The 22,069-nt window shown below is 37.6% G+C and overlaps 1 protein-coding gene across 6 annotated transcripts; it reads left to right on the forward strand.

Annotated features, from left to right (window-relative positions):
- Positions 1–1,346: 1,346 nt before the first annotated feature.
- Positions 1,347–19,212, forward strand: CBLL1 (Cbl proto-oncogene like 1). Of its 6 annotated transcripts, none has more exons than XM_030834429.3 (6): positions 1,347–1,495; positions 7,309–7,476; positions 10,502–10,602; positions 11,011–11,094; positions 12,381–12,454; positions 15,052–19,208. In XM_030834429.3, exons 1-6 carry the CDS (start codon positions 1,447–1,449, stop codon positions 16,085–16,087), a joined length of 1,512 nt encoding a protein of 503 aa, XP_030690289.1. In that variant the 5' UTR covers positions 1,347–1,446; the 3' UTR covers positions 16,088–19,208. The 6 variants fall into 6 exon arrangements, with proteins under 6 accessions (XP_030690289.1, XP_030690292.1, XP_030690291.1 ...); XM_030834432.3 differs by lacking the exon at positions 1,347–1,495 and adding an exon at positions 2,507–2,536 and having other exon boundaries at positions 10,505–10,602; XM_030834431.3 differs by lacking the exon at positions 1,347–1,495 and adding an exon at positions 2,507–2,536 and having other exon boundaries at positions 15,052–19,207.
- Positions 19,213–22,069: the final 2,857 nt, after the last annotated feature.

The raw sequence follows: 22,069 nt of genomic DNA on the forward strand, positions 1-22,069 counted from the left end.
GGGCAGTAATAAAATATAAGTCTTGTGGCTTCCCTGGTGGTGCAGTGGTTGAGAGTCCGTCTGCTGATGCAGGGGATGCGGGTTTGTGCCCCGGTCCGGGAAGATCCCACATGCTGCGGAGCGGCTGGGCCCGTGAGCCATGGCTGCTGAGCCTGCATATCCGGAGCCTGTGCTCCGCAACGGGAGAGGCCACAACAGTGAGAGGCCCGCGTACCGCAAAAAAATAAAAAATAAAAATTAAAAAAAATTATATATATATATATGTAAGTCTATATACAGTTTCACTTATAAATTTAGGTGAAGAAATTAATATGCCATGCTGGTACTGCACTGGTACAGTGAGGCAACTACAGTTAAGGGGAAAGTGAATATAGAGCACAGGTGCTTAAAGCAATGCATAAAAGCAGCAGAGGTCAAATCAAATAATTCAACAAATGTTTATCTAACATTTTATCAACAAGAAATCTAAAGTAAGTGAGTTTCCTTTCAGTAAATTTTCATAACTTGATGCACCACAAAATGCTGACACAACTTTTGACTTACATATTATATCACATAAAACAGTTTGCAGGCTCTTTTTTTATTCTAATTCTTTAAATATTAACATCAGCAGATACTAATATTATTATTCTGAACCTGGATTTGCATCATCTGAAGTATGGCTGATAGGCTAAATATAAGGATAGGAAAAAATAAAAAGAGCACTTCCTAGGTGAAAACTACCTTCTTTTATACCCCAAATTGGTGAAAAATGCTTGATCCTATCAGCGCTGTATTTAGAGAAATAGGGAGGAATGGGAGAAAGGTTAAGCTTCCCCCAACCTGCAAAAGAAAACAAAAAATGCCCAGCAACTGAAAGCATCTTGAAAACCACTTAGTAATACAGAAACTTACATTTTAACAAAAGCAGGAGTAACGTTGATTCACAATTCTCCTTAGTTGTGAACGCACCTAAAAACCTGTTTATAAAGCTGCAGATATAGTGGGAAAGTCTTTAAAAAGATCCCAGTAAAACATTCAGCAGATAACACAGAACACTTATAGTATTACTCATCATATTATTATTCAAAGCTCTTACTGTTTAACTATACAGATAGAGCACATCGCTACACATACTTTATTCGAAATTCAGCACCATGAAACCACTTCTCTAAGAGGTCAATACAATAATCTCTGATTGATCCAGGAACTCTGGCACTGAAAGCGTGCATAACACAAGGTAATGATGTCGTCACCGAGGGACGACAAGAATAGAACCCAAATCCCTTGACTCCCCAGCTTGTGTTTTCCACTAATTGTGCTCCTTTCTACTCATTCGGGAGCATCAAGTGTGAAGGGCTGGAAAAGGGAGTGGACACAGATGCGCCAGGGTCGCGAGGTAGAGACCGCCCTGAAGGTCCTCAGGAATCACTCTTGGGCACTTGCCTTTTGTTTCGGCTGAGGACGATGCAAGCGGCAGCAACCACCGACCCGTGGGACCAAGAACTGGAACTAGGTACTGCCCGTGGCGGTAACTGTCTCTTCCTCATTTTAGGCCTTTCCTCTTTCCACCGCTCCCTCGCGGCCAGCCCTAACGTGCTCTCCCCCAAGCTCAGCTCCGCTCTGCACTGGAGTCCCCGCTGTCTCCTAACAAGATGCGGCCACGCTGCATCCGTCCTCCACCTGGCCCCGCGTCCAGTCCTTAGGAGGAGTGTTGTGTGTGTGTGCGCGTGTTTGGTGGGGGAGGTTTTCTAGCGCCACAAGAGCTTGCCCTAGAAAATGAGCGCTAATCAAGCGTCAGAAATGGGCTTCAACTGTTAGCAACTTTAGAGATGGGAACGGGGGCAGATAGCCGTCAGCTCTGCCTGGGTCTATGCAGCTTGTCACGACAAAGCAAAAAGGAGACACAGAGCCTTTCTCTCTAGCTGGGAGCTTCATACAGCTCAACCATCCCCCGGGCAACCTCCCGCTGGAGGACGCCTTCTAGAGCGCGCGTGTTTACACTTTTCCTGGATCGGGGGGACGGCGACCGTAGCTCGCGGACTCTGGGGGATTCCAAACCGTTACTCCGCCCGCCGAGGTGGGGCCAACCCAACGGCCGAGCCTGCGCAGTGTGCCTTGCAGGCTCCAGGGTCCCGGCGCACTACAAGTCCCAGAAGGCAATGCTCCTCGGGGCCGGCAGCCGCCTTACCTGCTGCGAGCTTAGTCCTATGGATACTACCGGCTTTCCCCCTCCCCCGGTTCCCGTCGGTCTCCTCTCCACAGTTAAAGGCTACTTCCTTTGGAAGCACATTTAGAGGAAGCCTTAGCAGCCTCCACATTGAAACTCTCCGCGTACTCGTTCTTTCTTTCTCTGCTCGAATTATGCCTGACTCCCTCACCGGAGTCGGCTAGCGTACGAGAGACAAGGAAGCCTTGGGAGGCCACAACCCGGGAAAGCTGGTTACACTTCCGCCTCCCAGGCTCCGGAAGGTATCGCGCACGCGCTCCCTGCGACTCCGGCGCGGTTGACTTCCGCTCCCACTGTGCCCTGCGAGCCGAATCATGGATCACACTGGTAAGGAGGCGGAGGCAGTGGGGGTCCTGGTTCCATGCCCCCTGGCCGGCCTGGGACTGGTCGCCCAGCGAGCTTAGAGGGTTTACGCTCGCCCTACACCATTGGGTTGTGGCGGCGAGAAAGAGATCTCACAGACCCCTCCGCGTGTCCGACCAGGGCCTGCTACTTCCTGGCCTACCCTCCGGTGTGGTACCTACAGCCTCGGTGCCGGCAACAGCCGTTCCTTCTCTGCTTCTGCCGGTCTCCGAGCAGGGACGGCGGGCGGCGCGGGCTTCGCGGGGAGGAGAGAGCGCCGGCTCTTTTTTTCCTCATTTTGGGTCCTCTGCCCTACGTTATGGGGACTGGCGGGTAGATTCCAGTCTCGGAGTCGGGGAAGCCTCATTACGCTGGGAGTCGATGCGCGAGAGTGGGTTGGAGACTTCCTGCTGTCTCAGTCAGCTTTGGGCGGGTGCTGCGGTGGTCATCGCCTGTCGTTTTTGTCTCTCCGGTCTTTCATGGACTAGAGGTGGGAGAAGGGAGTCAGATATGGTTTTCGGAATCATACCGGGAGCAGCTTTTCTGCTTAAGCCCAAAGCATGCCCCGCGCTTCGGCTGTGGTCCTTAATCATCAATCCTGAGCTTAAAATCAAGATAGTCTCATTCCTTTCTCCAAGTAAGAATGGCTTCACTCTTTGTTATGTGTTTTTTGGCTTTTGCTTTCTTGTGGTTTTTGGATATTGAATGAGTGTATTTGGAGTTAGATACTGCTCCGTTCAGTTCTATCAGCCATATTACAAGTAGGGGGAAAAAGGCTTTTTCCAGTATTAAGTATTGTTTAGGATTCCTCAGTCATCAACTGTCTACTTAATTTCATATATATATGTATACACATATATATATAAATACGTTATGTGTGTATGTATACACACATATAGATATATATACACACTCTTCTAGGCTTGGAAATGGAATGGTAAAGAAGACGGACTGAGTCCCTCTCCACTTGGAGGTTACGTTCTATTGGAAAAGACAATAAACAAGTTTTTAAAAATACTTAAATGTTTACAGATTATGATGAGTGCTTTGAAGAGGGTAAACGGGTGCTCTGGTAAAGACTATTAGGAGTAAGCTTCAGAGAGGGTGGTCAGGGAAGGTCTTTCTGGAAAAGTAACATTTGTAAGCTGAGATCTGATGGATGAGAGGAATCCAGCGTGGAATAAATCACGAGGAAAGCATTTAGAGCAACTACAAAGACTCTGAAGGAGGAAAGTTTAGAGAAGACCAGTCAGCTGCACCTAGTTAACTAGAGGGAAAGAACCGGAAGATGGAAAGGAAGGCAGGAGTCAGGTCGTGCAAGACTTTGAAGTCCATGGTAAAGATTTGAATGTTATTTTAAGTGCAATATGAAGCCATTGAACAGAAGTAGAGGAGGAACATAATCTCTTTTTAGAAACATAATAGATTTTATGGAGAATGGTGTAAGAGAAGGCAAGAATAATAGAAGAAAACTTAGGAGGTGATTGCAATAGATCAGAAGGGAAGCTTGGCTTAGTGAAGGTGGCTGGTTTAGTGAAAAAGGGAGTGGGCAGATTCAGTGAATCTTTTGGTGATAGAACTCAAACAGGCACTGGTGGATTGGTTTGGAAGCATGTGAGAGAAAGGAAAGGTGCCTAAGGGTTCTAGTTTGAGTGGTGTCCATTACTGGAAGACTTGGGAGAAAAACACTTTTTTTTAAGGAGCAGAGGTGAGAAATGGGAATTTGGGAACAAGATTTTGGACTGCTCAGTAAGAGATGTGTGTTGAGACATACAAGGGGAGCTGTCAAGTGGAGATCAGAGGGAAGTTTGATTGGGACTTAGTACCACAAATGACTTAAGGCAGAAGAGAAGAGGGCCTAGAGCCAGGCTCTAAGGAACTCTAGTGTTTGGAAATTTTATAGAATTGAAAATCTGGGATCTTGGTGTTAGGGTAGCAAACATGCCACGTTAGCAAATGTTTTTCATTTGAGCATCTTACTGGAATTTTGGGAGTCAAGCAGCTTCCACAGTTCAGAGAATGTTATGTTAGGAAATTGTAATGTGGGTGGGTGTGTATCTCCATATTTATTATCCTAGTTCTCTAAGTTAAAAGTTTGCCTAAGTAAGTAAAAGTCATCTGAACATGAAAATATTCACTAATGAACCGACCACTTAAAAAATTAGTTCCTGCTCAGATATCCCTGCTTAACACCAGCTTCTGTTTTGTTCTTTTAGTTAATTTCATTATACGGCAGTGTCCTTAGTGTTTCATATCAGGAAATGGTATAAAATGCTGTACATTGATTGTGATTACAAAAGATTCTGATTTTCATGAAATTCATAAATGTGAATTCGGTAATTATTTGAATCACAAATAAAATCATTGGCAAGTGAGGAAATGCCAGTTAGCCAGTGAATTGAAGACATTATGACAGGATAGGTATCTCAAAAGGATGTTTCTAATATCAAAGGATTAATAGAGGCCCTTGGGGAAATTGATGAAACCCTCTAATGTTATGCAAAAATGACTGGTTTTGTAATCTTGCTGAAAAAGTCAGTCATAAAATAAAGGCTATCCTGTGGTGTTTTTATAATAGAATTTTGCTGGAAAAATTACTCCAGGAAACTCCTACTTAACACTTGATTCGTTCTTTGGCTATTCTAAGAATTAGCACTTAGTTGTAACTATAACCTAAATTTTGTAAAAATATTTCTTGGTTCCTTTAATTCAAGATAAAATTCTACACAAATCTTTTAAAAACCTATATAATATAATATAAAAGTGTTATGCCTTTTTAAAGTGGATTTCACTTTATATGGCCAGTTGTATCCTTAATTCTCACTTTGTGTAATATCTAAAGACTTTTGTTGTTAGGGCTTTATGTTTGTAGTTGTCTTATTCAGAAGGAAATTATGCTGTATGTTCTGATTCTTAATAAAACCCCCAAAACCCTAAGACAAACCCAGAGTGATGTCACTATTAACCGCTGTACTTTGCTTATGAACTTGCAGGCTGAGGCAGGCTGCAAGGTGTTAGAGGGCAGCAGGCTCTGGAAAGCCATAATAGGCTAAACAAGCCACAGTAGTGACCACAGGTGTCCAGGGTGGTGTGAAAAGGACTTGTAGTAATGAAATGTTGGTATTTTGATCATTCATCAAGGTGAAACCGTTAAGAGTCCTTTTACTATCTGAAGGACAGCACTGAACTGTTTACAACACTTGCTTTTTTTAGTTCAGTGGAAAATCAGGAATATACCTATTGAGCAAAAAAAAAAAAATTCGTTCTGTCTTATCTGTCTTTTTGCTATTACATCGCTTGTAGGTATTTTTACATAAATAAGCAACTAGAGTGAAAGCAGATGAAATACATTATTCAAATTGTTAATACATTTTGTGAAGTGTTGAGAGTTGATCAAGTTGGATTTATCCTAACTTTAACTATCCATGTAATCCCTTTTCCATGAATTGTCTTTTTTGAGGGTTAGCTATTATGAAAGTAATAATAGAAAGTAGACTGAAAGATATTTAAATTAATAATTAAGGACCGATTTTGAATTTTGTTCTATCCTTCAGAAAGAGTGCAAATCGATGTGAGTTCAACATGTGTCTGTAATTCTAGTACCCTTGGAGATCATTAGTACTAATTAGGATAACTACTTCCAAATTTGGCTTTACTGAATTTAATGTGGACAGTTTGGCTGTCACTCTGGATTGCACTGTCTAATGCAGTGAGAAATACACAGCCTTGTTCACTAATTGACATGTTTAAAACATTACTATTTAAAAAAATTATTTGCGTTTCCTATTTTAGGGCATTTCCCTTTCTGTCTTTAGTAGGTAAAGGTAAATATTTTCTGGATTGTAATATCTTGTCATGGACTTGAAGAAAAGGTGGCTTTTAACCTTCAAGTAGAGTCAGTTCTATGAAATAATGCTCCTATTACTCATGGGATATGAGTGAATTTAAATCATAAGCTAGTAACAGGCAGGGATGTAGAAAGTTTCAGTTATTTAGGCCAAGTACAGAAAACTTGCATCCTCCTCAACTATAATTTTCCATTACAGTGCTGACCAAGAATAACACAGTCACATGTGTACATCTAGAAATGTTATAGCACAAGTACATTAGTGCGTGTTTTTACTACTAAAGGGTGCAATAATTTTTACTATATTCCTGAATGCTTTTTAGAAAAACAACTTTACACTTAAGAGAATAATCACATCCCTAAAACTAACTTCATTTTCAATGCATTATTTATTTAATTTTACCATTGTCAGTGTTAGTTTTGTGTTTCCAGTATTATTGATTGTCCTGATATCGATGCAGATTACTAAATTTACTGAGTGCCTACTTTGCATACTTGATGGAGATAGTGATGGTTTTCTTTCTTTTTGTTCTTCTTCCTTTACTTTTTCTTTTTTTAAAAAACCTCTTATAGTTCTAAGACAGAGGTTCTTATCTTAGGCTCATGAAGGGTTTTACGTTTCTGTAAATCCCTCTGGAAAAATGCAAAATTTTTTTGTCCATTTTTTTAGGGAGAGGTTCTGTAACTTTTGTCAACTCTTTAAAGGTTCCATATCTCAAAAAGCATTGCTTTAAGGGTTTGTCCAAAATAGAGAAAATTAGTACTTGAACTTATATAGCATAGTATTTAAAATCAGAAACCAGATATTCAGCCCTTGATAATAATGTTGGGTATGTTGCTTTAATACCTGTGGCAGAATAATCTTCAAAAAGAAAAACTAAAAGAAATTGCAACTTTTTTTCTAACATAGACAATGAGTTACAAGGCACTAATAGTTCTGGATCATTGGGTGGTCTTGATGTTCGAAGACGAATTCCTATAAAGCTCATCTCCAAACAAGGGAACAAAGCCAAAGCTTCACCTCGAACTCCAAGGACTATAAACAGGATGCCTGCAAAGGCTCCAGCTGGTGATGAAGGTAATTTGTTTAAACTAATAGGTCCAAAAGCCTTTCTTTTAGATCTGATTCCACCAAATAAGCCATGTGATTTTATTTACCTTTAGTCACCTCTTTTTTTTATTTTTATACTCTCTTCCTTCTTCAGTCTTTGACTTCTCATTTTGGCATATTTTACTTTTCTCTCCCTTTATAAATATTTTTGGTTTATTTTCTTGTTGAAAGTAACACTGCCTATTGTTTACAAAAAATCTAAACAGTATTGCAGAAAACATAAAAGTAAAATTGTCCCTCTCCCCCCATAATTATTCTCTTCACAAATAATCCCTGGTATGACTTTTTCATAGTTACTTTATAACTGCCCTTTTTTCATGCAAGATGCATGTGAGATTTTGCCTTCTCGGTACATACAGTTGTATCTCATTTAAGAGAATAGGTTTAGGTATTTCACTTACGGACATACCATAATTTATTTAACAATTTTTCTAATTTTTTGCTGTTAAAAACAATTTTGTAGTAAATATCCTTGTATATGTACCTTAGTATGTATATTTTGTAGAATTTAAACTTTGCATGAATTTGGGCATCTTAGAGCTTGGTGGATTTTAGAATTTGTACATTTCAGAATTTGACAGATGTTGCCAAATGGCCCTTTAAAAATAGTACATCACTTTATACTCCGACACCAATATTGGTACTATTAACCTTTACAAATTTTTGTTCTGATACACATTTCTTTAATTACGAGTGGGGTTGTATATCTTTTCATAGTACTGGTCATTTCTTTTGCCTAGGATCTACCTGTTCATTTCCTTTTCCCATTTTTTTTTCTGTTGTCTTTCTCTTGATTTTTATGAGTTCTTTCTTTGTAATTTAATACAGTTGTCATATATTGTATATATTCTCCATTTGTCTTTTGAGTTTTATATATAAAATTTTTACTGTAGAAAAGCTTGACGGTTCTATGTAGTCAGATATCCAGTCTTTTCTAGTGTGACTTCTGGGTTTTTTGTCATTGTTAGAAAGGCCTTTCCCCATTTCATGAGTATAAAACAGTTTTCCCATCTTACCCTTTAGTACAGGGTCAGCAAACTATGGCCTATTGGCCAAATCCAGTCCTGTTTTTTTGTAAATAAACTTTTATTGGGACACACATCCATGCCCGTGGCTGCTTTTTTTTTTTTTTTTTTGGCTGTACATGGACCTCTCACTGTTGTGGCCTCTCCCGTTGCGGAGCGCAGGCTCAGCGGCCATGGCTCACGGGCCCAGCGGCTCCACGGCATGTGGGATCTTCCTGGACCGGGGCACGAACCCGTGTCCCCTGCATCGGCAGGCGGACTCTTAACCACTGCGCCACCAGGGAAGCCCCTTGTTGCTGCTTTTCACACTATATTGGCATAGTTGAATAATTTCAGGTATGGCCTACAGAGCCTAAAATATTTACTTAACTGGCCTTTAAGCAGAAAAAGTTTGCTGACCCCTGCTTTGGAACTTTTATAGATATGTATTTGGTTATTAAAACAAAAAGCGGGTATGGGCTTGAAGTGGAAGGGAATGAAGAGATAACTGAGAGGAAAAGGATAGGGGATTTTAGCAGGGGATTTTAGCTTTTTTGCATTGTTGTACTGTTACACAAGAATTTATTTATATATTACTGTGTAGTTTTTAAAAAGTATTTAAAAACCAAAAAGGCCAAAGCGGGGGTACACTAGGTTATTGATAGAGCAGCAGCAGCTGGTATGTTATCTATACAAATATATATGTAGCTTAATGATGGGAGTACAAGTTGAAGTACTCTGAAAAATGATAATGTGCTCCTAACTTGCTTGGCTGTTGTTCTGCTCAATAATTTTTTGAGTTTTTGATAAGTAGAAAAGTTAACTTTCCTTATTTTCAGTTTTAGATGACAGCAGCTTTTATAAGGTATAAATGGACCATATAAGAACCTAGGGTCACTCAGATGTAACTTATAAGAACTCTACATTTGTGTTGGAGGTAATTAGATAGCAGTACACTGGTATGTATGTCTGTATCAGGTTCAAAAAATTCTTGCATCTGTGCGTGTGTGTCTGTCTCTGTTTGTGTCCGTGTGTCTGTATGCAGATGCTGTAATGTAGCCATGTGGGTAAAGTTAAGACTTATGTGCTTTGGCTACTCTGTTTACCAGTTCTAGGGCCAAAAGAGTCGTGAGAAGGCTGGCACCTTGGAAGGATAGATTTGTCTTCTCAGCTTTACTTTAGGTAATTGGATTCTACTTAGAATCCCCATAAGACTGTTTGCTGGTTTTCTTTTCTTTTGTATGAGATGAGAAGAGTGCCATCAACTTTTTAATTAGGTCAGAGAAATTGAAATTGAGCCCATTTGTTCTTCATATTGTTTTAAGTTTATTGATATTGATATATGCAGTGTAGGGGAGAATACTTGTAAGTAGATATGATATAAATTCTGCTGTTTGCGTGATTAACCAGAGAGAGGTTTCAGTGGAAAGGATGAAGTATGAATATGTTGGATGTTTCTAAAATCAGGCTCAGTTTAAAGCTGAAGAAGAGGATACCTAATTTACTAAGTCGTAAGAAGAAAGTCTGCAGAATTCTTCATGTTTTCACTAATCCTTTGGCAATAATATCAGTTGCTTACAGCATAATACCACTTTTATAGATAGATAAGAATAAATGGTGATAAGTATATTTTATTTGTGTAATAATCATGATGATAATTAGTAGTTTTATACTAGAAATAGTTTGGTGAATTAATAAGAGCACTTGAATGGGAATGAAGAGATCTGAGATCTTTTCCTAGCTCTGCCACTGATCTTCTCTGTGTTGAGTTATTATGATCTCCAGTACTGCAATATTCTCAGTCATGAGAGTTGGACTACATGATTTCCAAGATCATTTCTAGATGGTGCTTTAAACTAGACTTGATTATCTTGTTCTTAGAAGAGCTTTGAAAGGTGTCAGTGAATAGGTCTATTTGGCCATGTACATGTACTTCCAAAATGAAATTGAGATGTGAAAAGTTAATAGGTAACACTTTCTTCTCTCAGAAGGATTTGATTATAATGAAGAAGAACGGTATGACTGTAAAGGGGGCGAACTGTTTGGAAATCAGCGAAGATTTCCTGGACACCTTTTTTGGGACTTTCAGGTATAACTAAAAATAAAAAATTTTATTAGAACAATAAAATATTTTAAATACTGTATTAGAACAATTCAGACTACGTAAAGAATGGTATGAACTTTTATTATAGTTTTATCTTTCAGTACTCAAAAATCATTTGTTTATTAATGCCCTATTTCACTGTTTCCAAAAATAATCTGAAGTAATTTTTAGTAAAGTCAAGTAAAATCAATAACCATTAACACTGTTTAAGGGAATAAACCCCCAAGACTGATGGTGGCCCAACTAATGTGGCATATGTGGGGATTATACCAAGAAACCTTCATTTCTAATTGTTTTAATAACTTTTATAAAATACTAACCAATTCATTGTGTAAATTATGGACGTAAGTTTTAGAAATGCTTAAGGAAAATTTAATTATATCATTTCAACAGATAAACATCTTAGGTGAAAAGGATGATACACCAGTTCATTTCTGTGACAAATGTGGATTGCCTATTAAAATCTATGGGCGAATGGTAAGTATAAGTTAAATTCTGTTTTTGTAAATTAAATATTTGTGTAGAGGTAGGAATTTGAAATTTAAGTAGATAGATTTATTACTGTTTAGTGATTAAATTTATAACATTTTACATAAGTATAAAATAGCTAGGGGAAATTTGGGAATAATATTCATTTAATAGAATTATCTTGACAAATTCTTTAATTGCTTGTAAAATATTAATTACGGAAACTAATTCTGAAAACTAAATAATTTCCTTGGACTGTTTGATACCTGTTAGTTTACATTAATTCTAGTTTATTAGGGAAAAATTTTTATTTTTTCCCTTGTTCACAGAATAAAATCAGTTATTCATTTCTGAAGGCTATAATTTTTAATATAAAACTGAATTAATAAAGATTATTTATGATTTCTGAGAATTAAATTCTAAACATTAAAAAAAAATGCAGCCCTAACTGTAATTTAATAGTAATTTTGACGTATAAAAAGATAGTTTTAGGGCTTTCCTGGTGGCGCAGTGTTTGAGAGTCCGCCTGCTGATGCAGGGGACACGGGTTCGTGCCCCGGTCCGGGAGGATCCCACCTGTCACGGAGCTTCTGGGCCCGTGAGCCATGGCCGCTGAGCCTGCGCATCCGGAGCCTGTGCTCCACAACGGGAGAGGCCACAACAGTGAGAGACCTGCGTAGCACAAAAAAAAAAAAAAAAAAGATAGTTTTACATTTTTGTTGGAAAAAAATTTGAATTCAGTGATACATCTGTGATGGTGGAGGGTGTGGATTATGCACTGTTGCTTTGCTATATAACACAGCTAAATAATGGTAATGGCCTGTCAGTTTTAAAATGGTATCACATCATTTTACTGTGTCCTTCTGATTTATTTTAAATATTTGTAAGTGTATTAAGACTACCAGGGAAGAAGGCTACTTATATTACATTAGAAGATATTTGTTCTTTTCCTGCCTAGGAATACTTTCAGGAGATACAGGATTAGTTAAAACATTATGCAGTATTCTTCAGGAGCTTTTAACCTGTAGGGACCATGAATGTGTAAGCAAATATGCATGTATATGTTTTTTGAGGAAAGGGCCAAAGTTTTCATCACATTCTCACAAAGAGCTTTGTGAGTGAAAAAGGTTAACTGTTGCTTTTATGTAATTGGTACTTAATAAATGTTCATTTTAACCAAACAGTTCTCAAGTGCCTTCTATATCTAGGTCACTGTGCTTACTGTGTTTTTTTTTTTTATGGAAGTATTTTAATTTGTTCTAGTATGCTTAACTGTAACATGTCTCTGTTCACAGATTCCATGCAAGCATGTTTTTTGCTATGACTGTGCTATTTTACACGAAAAAAAGGGAGATAAGATGTGTCCAGGGTAAGATCATCATTAAATTTTTAAATAATAAAGTTTGTGATATAATGATTTATAATCTAGGTTAAAGGTCAGGGTGTGCTATAGACCGGTGGCCGGATATCAAATATGTAGACATGGCTCATGTTTCTCTTTGAGCCTAGAGTTGGCCTTAGCCTTCTCCTTAAGATAGGGCTAATTAGCTATTATCAATCAATTCAAATTGGCCAAAATACGAGTATATTTGCCATCAAAAGTTAGCGTTATATAAGCCCAAAATAGTTATTTCCTTGTTTTAATGGGACGCTAGAGAGGTAGTATCACGTAGTGATCGAGAGCAAAGACTCTTGAATTAGAATTCCTGTATTCAAATCTCTATTCTCTTATTTATTAGCTGTGTGACATAGGTGATTTCTTCATCTGTAAAATAGAGCTAATAACAGTACTTACCTCCCTGGGTTATTATTAGAAGTAAGTGAGTTAATACATATATAGTACGTAGTATATAGCAAGTACTATGTAAGTATAAACTCTTATTTATTACCTTCAAATCTGATTATTATGTCTTGAGTATATCTTGAACACCATCATGTTCTAAGATAGACTCAGACAAGTTATGACAATCTAGAGTGTTGGTTGATAGTGATCTATTTGGGGATGGTCTTGAAGGATCCAGAATAAACTATGAATTTTTATATCAATTTAGAACCCCTGATAGAAGGTTTGAGGAAAGCTTTGAGAGAAACTTCTTTGGAACAACTGTAGGCTTCCTAGATTCCTTATAACCTGTCAGAACCTGTCCCAAGGGTTGTAGTATTAGTTGATAGCAAAGCTATGGACAATGGTAAGGGATAATTTTCTTTTATGGTGTAGGAAGATTGGCATCACTGAGAGAGAATGGATGATTCATTGACAAACCAGTGCCAACTAATTCTCTTGGCATATTTTTAATAGCCCTTTAAAGTCACAGATTATAAAATTTATAGTGTGAGTTTAAAGAGTATTTCCTTCCTAGAATTATAATTCAGAAGAGTTATGAAATTAAAAGCGCATATTCACTGTTGGCCTTATTTTCTGTAATGCCTGGTTTTCCAACACGGTGTACATCCACTATATAGTAAATTTGATTGCCTCATTGGGATAAGGGGTTTTGGATGTTGTACAACACCATGTAGAGGACATCAAAAGGTTTTCTCTTTTATGTAAGTGTTCTAATGTTAATATTTAAAAGGGAATTTAGTTTTCAGGCTGTTCAGTGTAACTCCAGTAAGCATCTCACTGGTTGGCCCTTAGGTATGTTAGAGCATAAGCCTATTTGGATTAACAGACCCAGGTTAGAAAGTGAAGAAATGGTAATCCAAATTAATGTAAATACTATATACTAATGATTAAGCATCACCCAAAAGAAGTGCCTCACATCCCGTTACTGTGGAGATATTTCAGAGCTTACAGCAAGTTAGAAGCAAAAAATAAGAAGTGTGCCAAATGGCCACTAAAGGGATGCCTCCTAGTATCAAGAAGGAGTACCAGCCTTCAGTGAGGAAGGAAAAACAGACACCACTCAAAATCAAGAATATAGAGCCATGTAATATAGTGTCATATGACCTAACACACATATTCAATGATAACAGCTTATACATGTATAGTGCTTAACTAGTCATTAAGTCCTGTCATTTTCACTGTTTCGTTGATGTTACAGATACTCTTTTAAGTAGGGCGAAGTAGATACAAAAACATTGTGAGTTAGGTTAGATCTTTGAACCCCATTTTACACCCATTTTACAAATAAAGAAACAAAGTTTAAATGACTTCACCGAGATCTCAGAGCCAGTAGTAGATCCCAGTTCCAATTCCTAGTTCAGTCCTCTTTCCGTTATTTCAAGAAGACTCTAAAGGCAAGAGTGGATTAAAAATAGTGAGTGAAGAATAGTTACAATTTGACCCTGACTCATTAAGAAAATATTGAGTTAAATTTAGTGGTTATAATTTAGAGAAGCAGGAGTGTGTAATACTTTGTAGTAGTAAATTTGTCTGACAGTTCAGAAAGACCCCTTGAAGGGACTCTTGGTGTTCAGGGTTTGAATTTAATTTGTTTATGTTGTTTAATGTTAAGAACCTTGATGATTAGGATGATCCTATTTATTTTTGTAGTTCTTACAGTTCTTCCACTTGGTGTCTTCCACTTAGTATTATTTGCGCAGAAAATAATACTCAATAAATACGGTACAAGTTTGAATTCCATGATTGTGACAGATCCTTTGGTTTGCCCTTCCTGGATTTTTCTTTGCAACTGGATGCAAAGCATAGAATTGTTTGAGAAAATCAGATAAATTCTAGGTCTTGGGAAGAAGAGATCTTTTCTTAAAACATACGCTGTTTGATAAACTTTGAATTTTTTTCTTAAGCGTTCTGATGTTGAAAGAAATGCTGTTGCTTAATAGGGAACAGACCACAAAGTGGAAAAGATTAAAGGTTCACTTGCAGTAACTATATCTTTTAATTGTGAACTTCTGTAGTATTTTCCATAACAAAATTTAAAACTAGTCATATCTTTGAAATTAAGTGCATTATTTTTATAGTCTGTTTTTAGTAAATCAAACTTTTTTCCCCTTCTAATTTAGCTGTAGTGATCCTGTGCAGCGAATTGAGCAGTGTACACGAGGTTCTCTCTTCATGTGTAGCATTGTTCAAGGGTGCAAGAGAACCTACTTGTCCCAGAGAGACTTACAGGCTCATATCAACCACCGCCATATGAGAGCTGGAAAACCTGTTACCCGTGCTTCACTTGAAAATGTTCATCCTCCTATTGCCCCACCACCAGCTGAAATCCCTGATCGTTTTATAATGCCGCCAGACAAGCACCATATGAGCCATATTCCGCCAAAGCAGCACATCATGATGCCACCACCTCCTTTGCAGCATGTGCCCCACGAGCACTATAATCAGCCACATGAGGATATTCGTGCTCCTCCAGCAGAATTGTCCATGGCTCCACCTCCACCGCGCTCGGTCAGTCAGGAAACCTTTCGTATTTCAACAAGAAAACACAGCAATTTAATAACTGTCCCTATTCAGGATGACTCAAATTCAGGTGCTAGAGAACCACCACCTCCTGCCCCAGCACCTGCTCACCATCATCCTGAATATCAGGGTCAACCAGTGGTCTCGCACCCTCATCATATTATGCCTCCACAGCAACATTACGCACCACCCCCACCTCCTCCACCACCAATAAGCCATCCAATGCCACATCCTCCCCAGGCCGCAGGTACTCCTCACCTGGTGTATAGCCAAGCTCCACCTCCACCAATGACCTCTGCTCCACCACCAATCACCCCTCCCCCTGGACATATTATGGCCCAGATGCCACCTTATATGAATCATCCTCCTCCAGGACCTCCCCCCCCTCAACATGGTGGTCCACCTGTAACTGCACCCCCTCCTCACCATTATAATCCTAACTCTTTACCCCAGTTCACTGAAGATCAAGGAACTCTGAGCCCTCCATTTACACAGCCAGGGGGAATGAGTCCTGGTATATGGCCTGCACCGAGAGGGCCGCCTCCTCCTCCTCGAATGCAGGGTCCGCCTTCTCAAACCCCACTTCCTGGACCACATCATCCAGATCAGACAAGATATAGACCGTATTACCAATGATAATAGTATTTTGAACTGAAGATATGATGAGGAAACAAACTTATGTATAGTCAATCTTTTAATTAAGCTTTGACTGTTTGGGGAAGGGAAAGCACCTCTTACTGAGGTGGCTGTAAAACACTTAGGGTCTTGTCTCTTAAAATGGTTTTAAATCTTGACCTTAGGAGTGATTTCAAGTACTATACTGTAGTGCAGATAAGTGGCTCAGTTGAGCACAACTATATTTTAACAAACTTTCTTCCCCTAGTGTGGTAAATTGACCCAGAGGTGACCATTTGTAAAAAATTTGAAAGAAGTTTTTCGTCGTTCCACTTTCAAAAGTATTGCTTTTGTTAAACCCAATGTTTAGTTTTTCTTGTGATACATTTGTTAACCTGTGTAAAAGGATTAAATTTCAATATGGTTGTAAAAATGCTATTTTTATGTGAATTTAAGTGCAGCCACATAGTGTTTTTTAAACCATATGTTTTACCACTAATTTCCCAAAGTTATAATAAAATCCTAAAAGTAAAAATCTACTAGAATTTACTGCAAGGCACACTATTAAATGGTAGAAAATGATTTCACATGTTAGGCACTGAAATTTTGAGGTATATTAGGTGTATAATGCACTTGACTTGGATGCCTTTTCATTTGTAGGCAGCCTCAGGAACACCAAAATACATTGGAATTCCAGTACTAAGAAATATTTATGTTTGTAATACTGAAAGGCAGTGTTCGTTACTTGGAAAGTTACGGCCAAAGTAATCAACTCTGTAGGCTCCAAGCTGTTGGGGATGCTGGCACCCATTAATGCTTTTTAACTGAATGGTTGGAATCATGTGATGCACCACAGATTAATCTTAAGTAACGTTATTTTATAGAACTGTTTAAATGGTGTGCTTTAGATGAAGTGTATTCCTCTCTACTCATTGTCTTAAACTAAATATTTAGGGCTGAATAGGCTTTATGTAATTCCTCATTTCTTGGTAGAATTTGATCCCGTGCTTAAGTGGGTTCTTGTTTATTGGGTTTTAAAGTATAATTTGAATGCCATGGAGAAATTTGAATAATGTATTAATGAAGGACATTCTTGTAATCACATACTTGTGTTGCTCAGGTTTCATTACTGTGTGATAAGGTTTTTCCTCTAACTTGACATTTAAAAACTATTAATGATTTCCTGTTTCTTTTACTGGTTAAGCATCTAAAACGTGGAACGTTTTAGCTTGGAGTCAACAGTGAAGACTACCAGATGATTTTGTATTGGAGAAAAGAAAAGTAATCTAAATTGTGAATTTCAGTGCTTTATAAGGTGTCTTTGGAGTCAGCTTTTGCATTATAGGGGCTTCTTACAGTCCAGCTGAGATGACCACTTACAGTTTATACAGAACTCATATGTATAAATCAACACTCTTAGGATATTACTATATATCCTTTGAATAAACCCCTGTGAAGTACTTCCTCCCCCCAAAATGGTGCATAACATATAAACATGAAATGTGTAGTATGCAGGTGCCATTTATTAAATAGTTAGTAGTGTATAAATTTAGAACATTTCTTTTTGACAAAGGGTGAACTGATTGCTAATTTACCATTTAATTCTGTCAGGAACAGGCAAAACAACTTCTCATCTTGGATAATCAGATGCAAAGTTATCTATGAACTTAGAGCTGAAGTTAGAAATAATTACAAATGGCCCTTTCAACCGTGACCAGCTGAAAATAACCAATACAATTTTTTTAAGTGAAAGTACGTGATTTTTCACACCTAGCAATTTGAGAGTCCAGTTGTTAATGCAATATTTCTAGAGAGAAATTGTTATCAGAAGCATGGGAGTGAAATAGTATGAAATGGTGGTGAGTGCATCTATCATATTACTGTAGGTACTTGGACTGTGCAAACTTGATTCCTTTTCATGGCCCTATTTAGGAGCTGTTAAAATACTCTTGTTGAAAATCCAGTACCATTTTTTGGTTTCATGTAATAGGAAATAGCCGAATTCACTTTAAAGCTTCTCAACTATTTATGAAGAGCTCACCTGTTTTAATGAAATTCACTAGAATTGAATGTGGCATGAAACCACTTAGCCTATGTATTGGACACAAAAAATTAATATCATGATAAAATTCCACATGTTAAGAGAATTCTTGTAGGCTTTTAAAAAATGATTTCTTTTTGGTTAGGTTTAAGAAATATGTGTTATGCAGGAAGGCAGATCAGATGAAATGTGTTGTAACAGACAATTTTTTAAAATGGTGTCAGACTTGAATTCATCCAGTTATTGTTTGAATGAGGGTGGGTGGGTAGAAGGATAACAAAATTACTGTTAGTGTTTCTTTCCTTAAGGAAAAAGATGTGAATCCCAGCCTTATTTCAGGGAAGCCTTTGAAGCTATGATGGACATAAGTCTAAATTAAATGTATGTATATTTCATTATATTGCTCTTAAGACTACTGAGGTGGCAGTTTAATTCTTAAAAACAATAAAATGAAAGCATAAATACTATTTTGCCTAGATGAATTTTTACCTAATGATGACACATTTGGGAGATTGCAGAATTTTTCTTGTTCATACAGCTTTTACAGTTAAAATAGATTCACCTTTTTGGAGATTAAAACCAGCAAGTTGAACGTTAACATTTCTGAAGTGGTATGATTGTTCAGAGTATTCTATAGTATTTGGGGGAAATATCAGTTGCAAAGACTAAGAAACTACTTAATATCCATCTTGCCCTGTAAAAACCACTTGCTCAAGTTATCGTATAAATACTACCACTGAAATATAAATGCAAAAGATAATTTGACCATATTTTTAAACTCAAAATAGGTAACTTTACTGTATGAAGTATACAGAGCTGCTTTATGCTTTGTTCTTACTAACATACTGGAAGAGTATCTTTCATACATCTTTCTGGAAAAACTATAGACATATCATAAAATTCTTGAAAAAGCGTTACAAGTACGTGGAAAAATCTCACAAGTACCTGAAACAAAAATAAACTTTTCTGACTATTAGATCAGCCATCAAATTGGTATATTGATGTTAATTGAGGTTTGACATAATCATACTATATTCCGGCTGAAGTGGCTTTATTTTTCTTCACTGGTTTTTGTAACTGTAATCTGTTCAATTGTGGCCTAGACCAAGCCGACTTTTCTTATTACAATATATGCACAATCTAATAAAGCAATATTGGATATACTAGGTTTAAAGGGGAAAGAGAGGTAAGCCAGTTAAAATACTTGGTAATGATACTGATAAAAACATTTGAATTTTCAAACATGTTTTGATTCATGCCCCTTCAGTTTTCCATCTTTGAGGGGAAAAGTATTAAGGCAGAATTTTTAAAGCAGCATTTTAGTATCAAACTTTAATTTTCTCATCTCCCTTAGAATTTGAATTTTTAGGCATTACAGAATCACAGGATTTAAATGAACAATGGTGGGTCATGGGTTTAGCTCTAACACTTGAGTGGAACCATGTTTTTAAAAATCTGCCATTTGAAATGTTAATCTGTGTCCTGAGAATGTCTCATTGCTATTCCAAGTAGTTGTTAGCACCAACTTTCATATTGTATTTAAGCCCATTTCCTATTAATCTACCTTTAAAATTGTTCTCCCTTTGTCTTCCTTCAGATTGAAAAATCTTGCTCCCTTTATTTTTCTTCCTATGTGTTACTTTGAAAATCTTTAATTTTTTGTTTTAAAATCTGCACTCATTTCCATTATACAAGCAATAAGTCTTTTGGAGGAAATATGTCATATTACAAATAAAGATCCCCTTGACCACTACCACAATTAACATTTCTCTTCCAGAGATAACTCATGTTATAACTTTGGTGTATGAATTGTTTTAGTTGCAGAGCTGACAACTAAGTAATAGGCTCCATCCTCCGGTTAAGCACCCTAATCCACGGTAAATGTAGTATTTCATGGCCTTAACTCAAATAGGTACTGAGCACCTACCATGTGAAATATAAATTCATTTATATGCTAGATGCCATTTTTAAAAAATTTTTATTTTATATTGGAGTATTGTTGATTAACAATGTTGTGTTAGTTTCGGGTGTACAGCAAAGTGATTCAGTTAGTACGTATATCTATTCATTTTCAAATTCTTTTCCCATTTAGGTTATTACAGAATGTTGAGCGGAGTTCCCTGTGCTATACAGTAGGTCCTTGTTGGTTATCTATTTTAAATATAGCAGTGTGTACGTGTCAGTCCCAAACTCCCCATCTGTCCTTCCCCCCACCCTCCCTCCCTGGTAACCAAAAGTTTGTTCTCTAAGTCTGAGTCTGTTTCTGGTTTGTAAATAAGTTCATTTGTATTAATTTTTTTTTAGATTCTGCATATAAGCAATATCATATGATATTTGGCTTATTGGCTAGACACCATTCTAATCACTTTGGATGCACAAGTCTTTAGAGACAGATGACCATAAATTTCGTTAAATTATGTAACATGTTAGAAGTGTGATAAAATCCTAGAGAATAAAGGGAAAGTAAGGATAATGGGGGTGTTGGTAGGTTTGCAGTTTTAAATAGAGCAGTCTGGGTAGAATTCATTGAAAACATGACATTTGAGCAAAGATTTGAAGTAGGTGACAGTTAGCCACGTATATTATGTGGGGAAGAACTTTCCAAGCAGAGGACACAGTCTGTAAAGGCCTTAAAGAGGGGGTTGCACCTGGCATATTTGAGAAATAGCAAGGAGATTGGAATGGAATGAGTGAGTAGTAGGAGGTCAGAGAGGTAATGACAGTGGGAATGGGGAGATCACAGGCTTCCTAGGCCATTGTAAAGATTTTGACCTTACTCTGATGTGGAAAACCGTGGTGGGGTTCTGAGCAAAGGAGTGGAATGATCTGCTTCTTTTAAAAGGATTATTCTGGCTGTGTGTTGAGAACAGAAGAGGGAAGCAAAGATTGGAAGGCCAGTCAGAAGGCTGTTTTAATCATTTTCACAAGAGATGATGGTGGTGACATAAGTATCAAGAAGTGGGTGAGGGACTTTCCTGGTGGTCCAGTGGGTAAGACTTCACGCTCCCAATGCAGGGGGCCCAGGTTCGATCCCCAGTCGGGGAACTAGAACGCACATGCATGCCGCAACTAAGAGTTCACGTGCCACAACTAGGAGTCCGCATGCTGCAATTAAAGCCCACACGCTGCGACCAAGTAGCCTGCCTGCTGCAGTGAAGATCCTGGATGCCACAACTAAAACCCAGTGTGGCATGCATAAATAAATAAATAATAAATATTTAAAAAAAGAAGTGGGTGACTTGTGGAAGGATGGAGATATATATAGAGAGATATATATATATAAATAAAATAAAAATTTATGTATGTAAATTAAGCACGTATATATGATGGACATGGGTATATAATTATGAACCAACTAGATATGATCCCTGCTAATTAGGAGCTTACATTTCTAACTTACCCAGGAATTGTTCTTGATAGTAACCCCTGAATTTTCCTCAAAAGATTTTATTATGTTCTTTTTCAAAGTATAGCGGCCAGGGTGGGGAAAAACAGTAAAAAATGTTTTACAAAAGTATACAGATATACAACCATAATGAGAGAAATAATTTATTTGATTCTGGAATTAATAATATATTTCCTAATAGCTTTTCTGGGTATACTTAATTGTGCAGTGCTAAATAAGTGACTTTGGAACAAATCTGCAGAATGCACCTATACTGTTCCTGAGTTTAGTTCTGCCTTGTGCTAGATCAGTTTTTAGATAGGTTTTTATTTCTTTTTTTTTAGGTTTTTATTTCTTTGAAGAGGTAGTATTTCCTAATGATTAAGAGCCTGGGCTCTGGAGTCAGACCATCTAGACTGAATTCTGGTTCTATACCTATAGAACTAGCAAGCGTATATAACTTAGACTAATTACTTATGCTCTTTGAGCCTTGATTTATTTTGCTTTTCTAAAAAATGAGGATAAACATAGTACCTATCTTAGGGGGGCTATTTTGAGAGTTAAGTGAGTTGATACT

This window comes from Globicephala melas, chromosome 9 (genome assembly GCF_963455315.2).
Source record: "Globicephala melas chromosome 9, mGloMel1.2, whole genome shotgun sequence".
Taxonomy (NCBI): Eukaryota; Metazoa; Chordata; class Mammalia; order Artiodactyla; family Delphinidae; genus Globicephala; species Globicephala melas.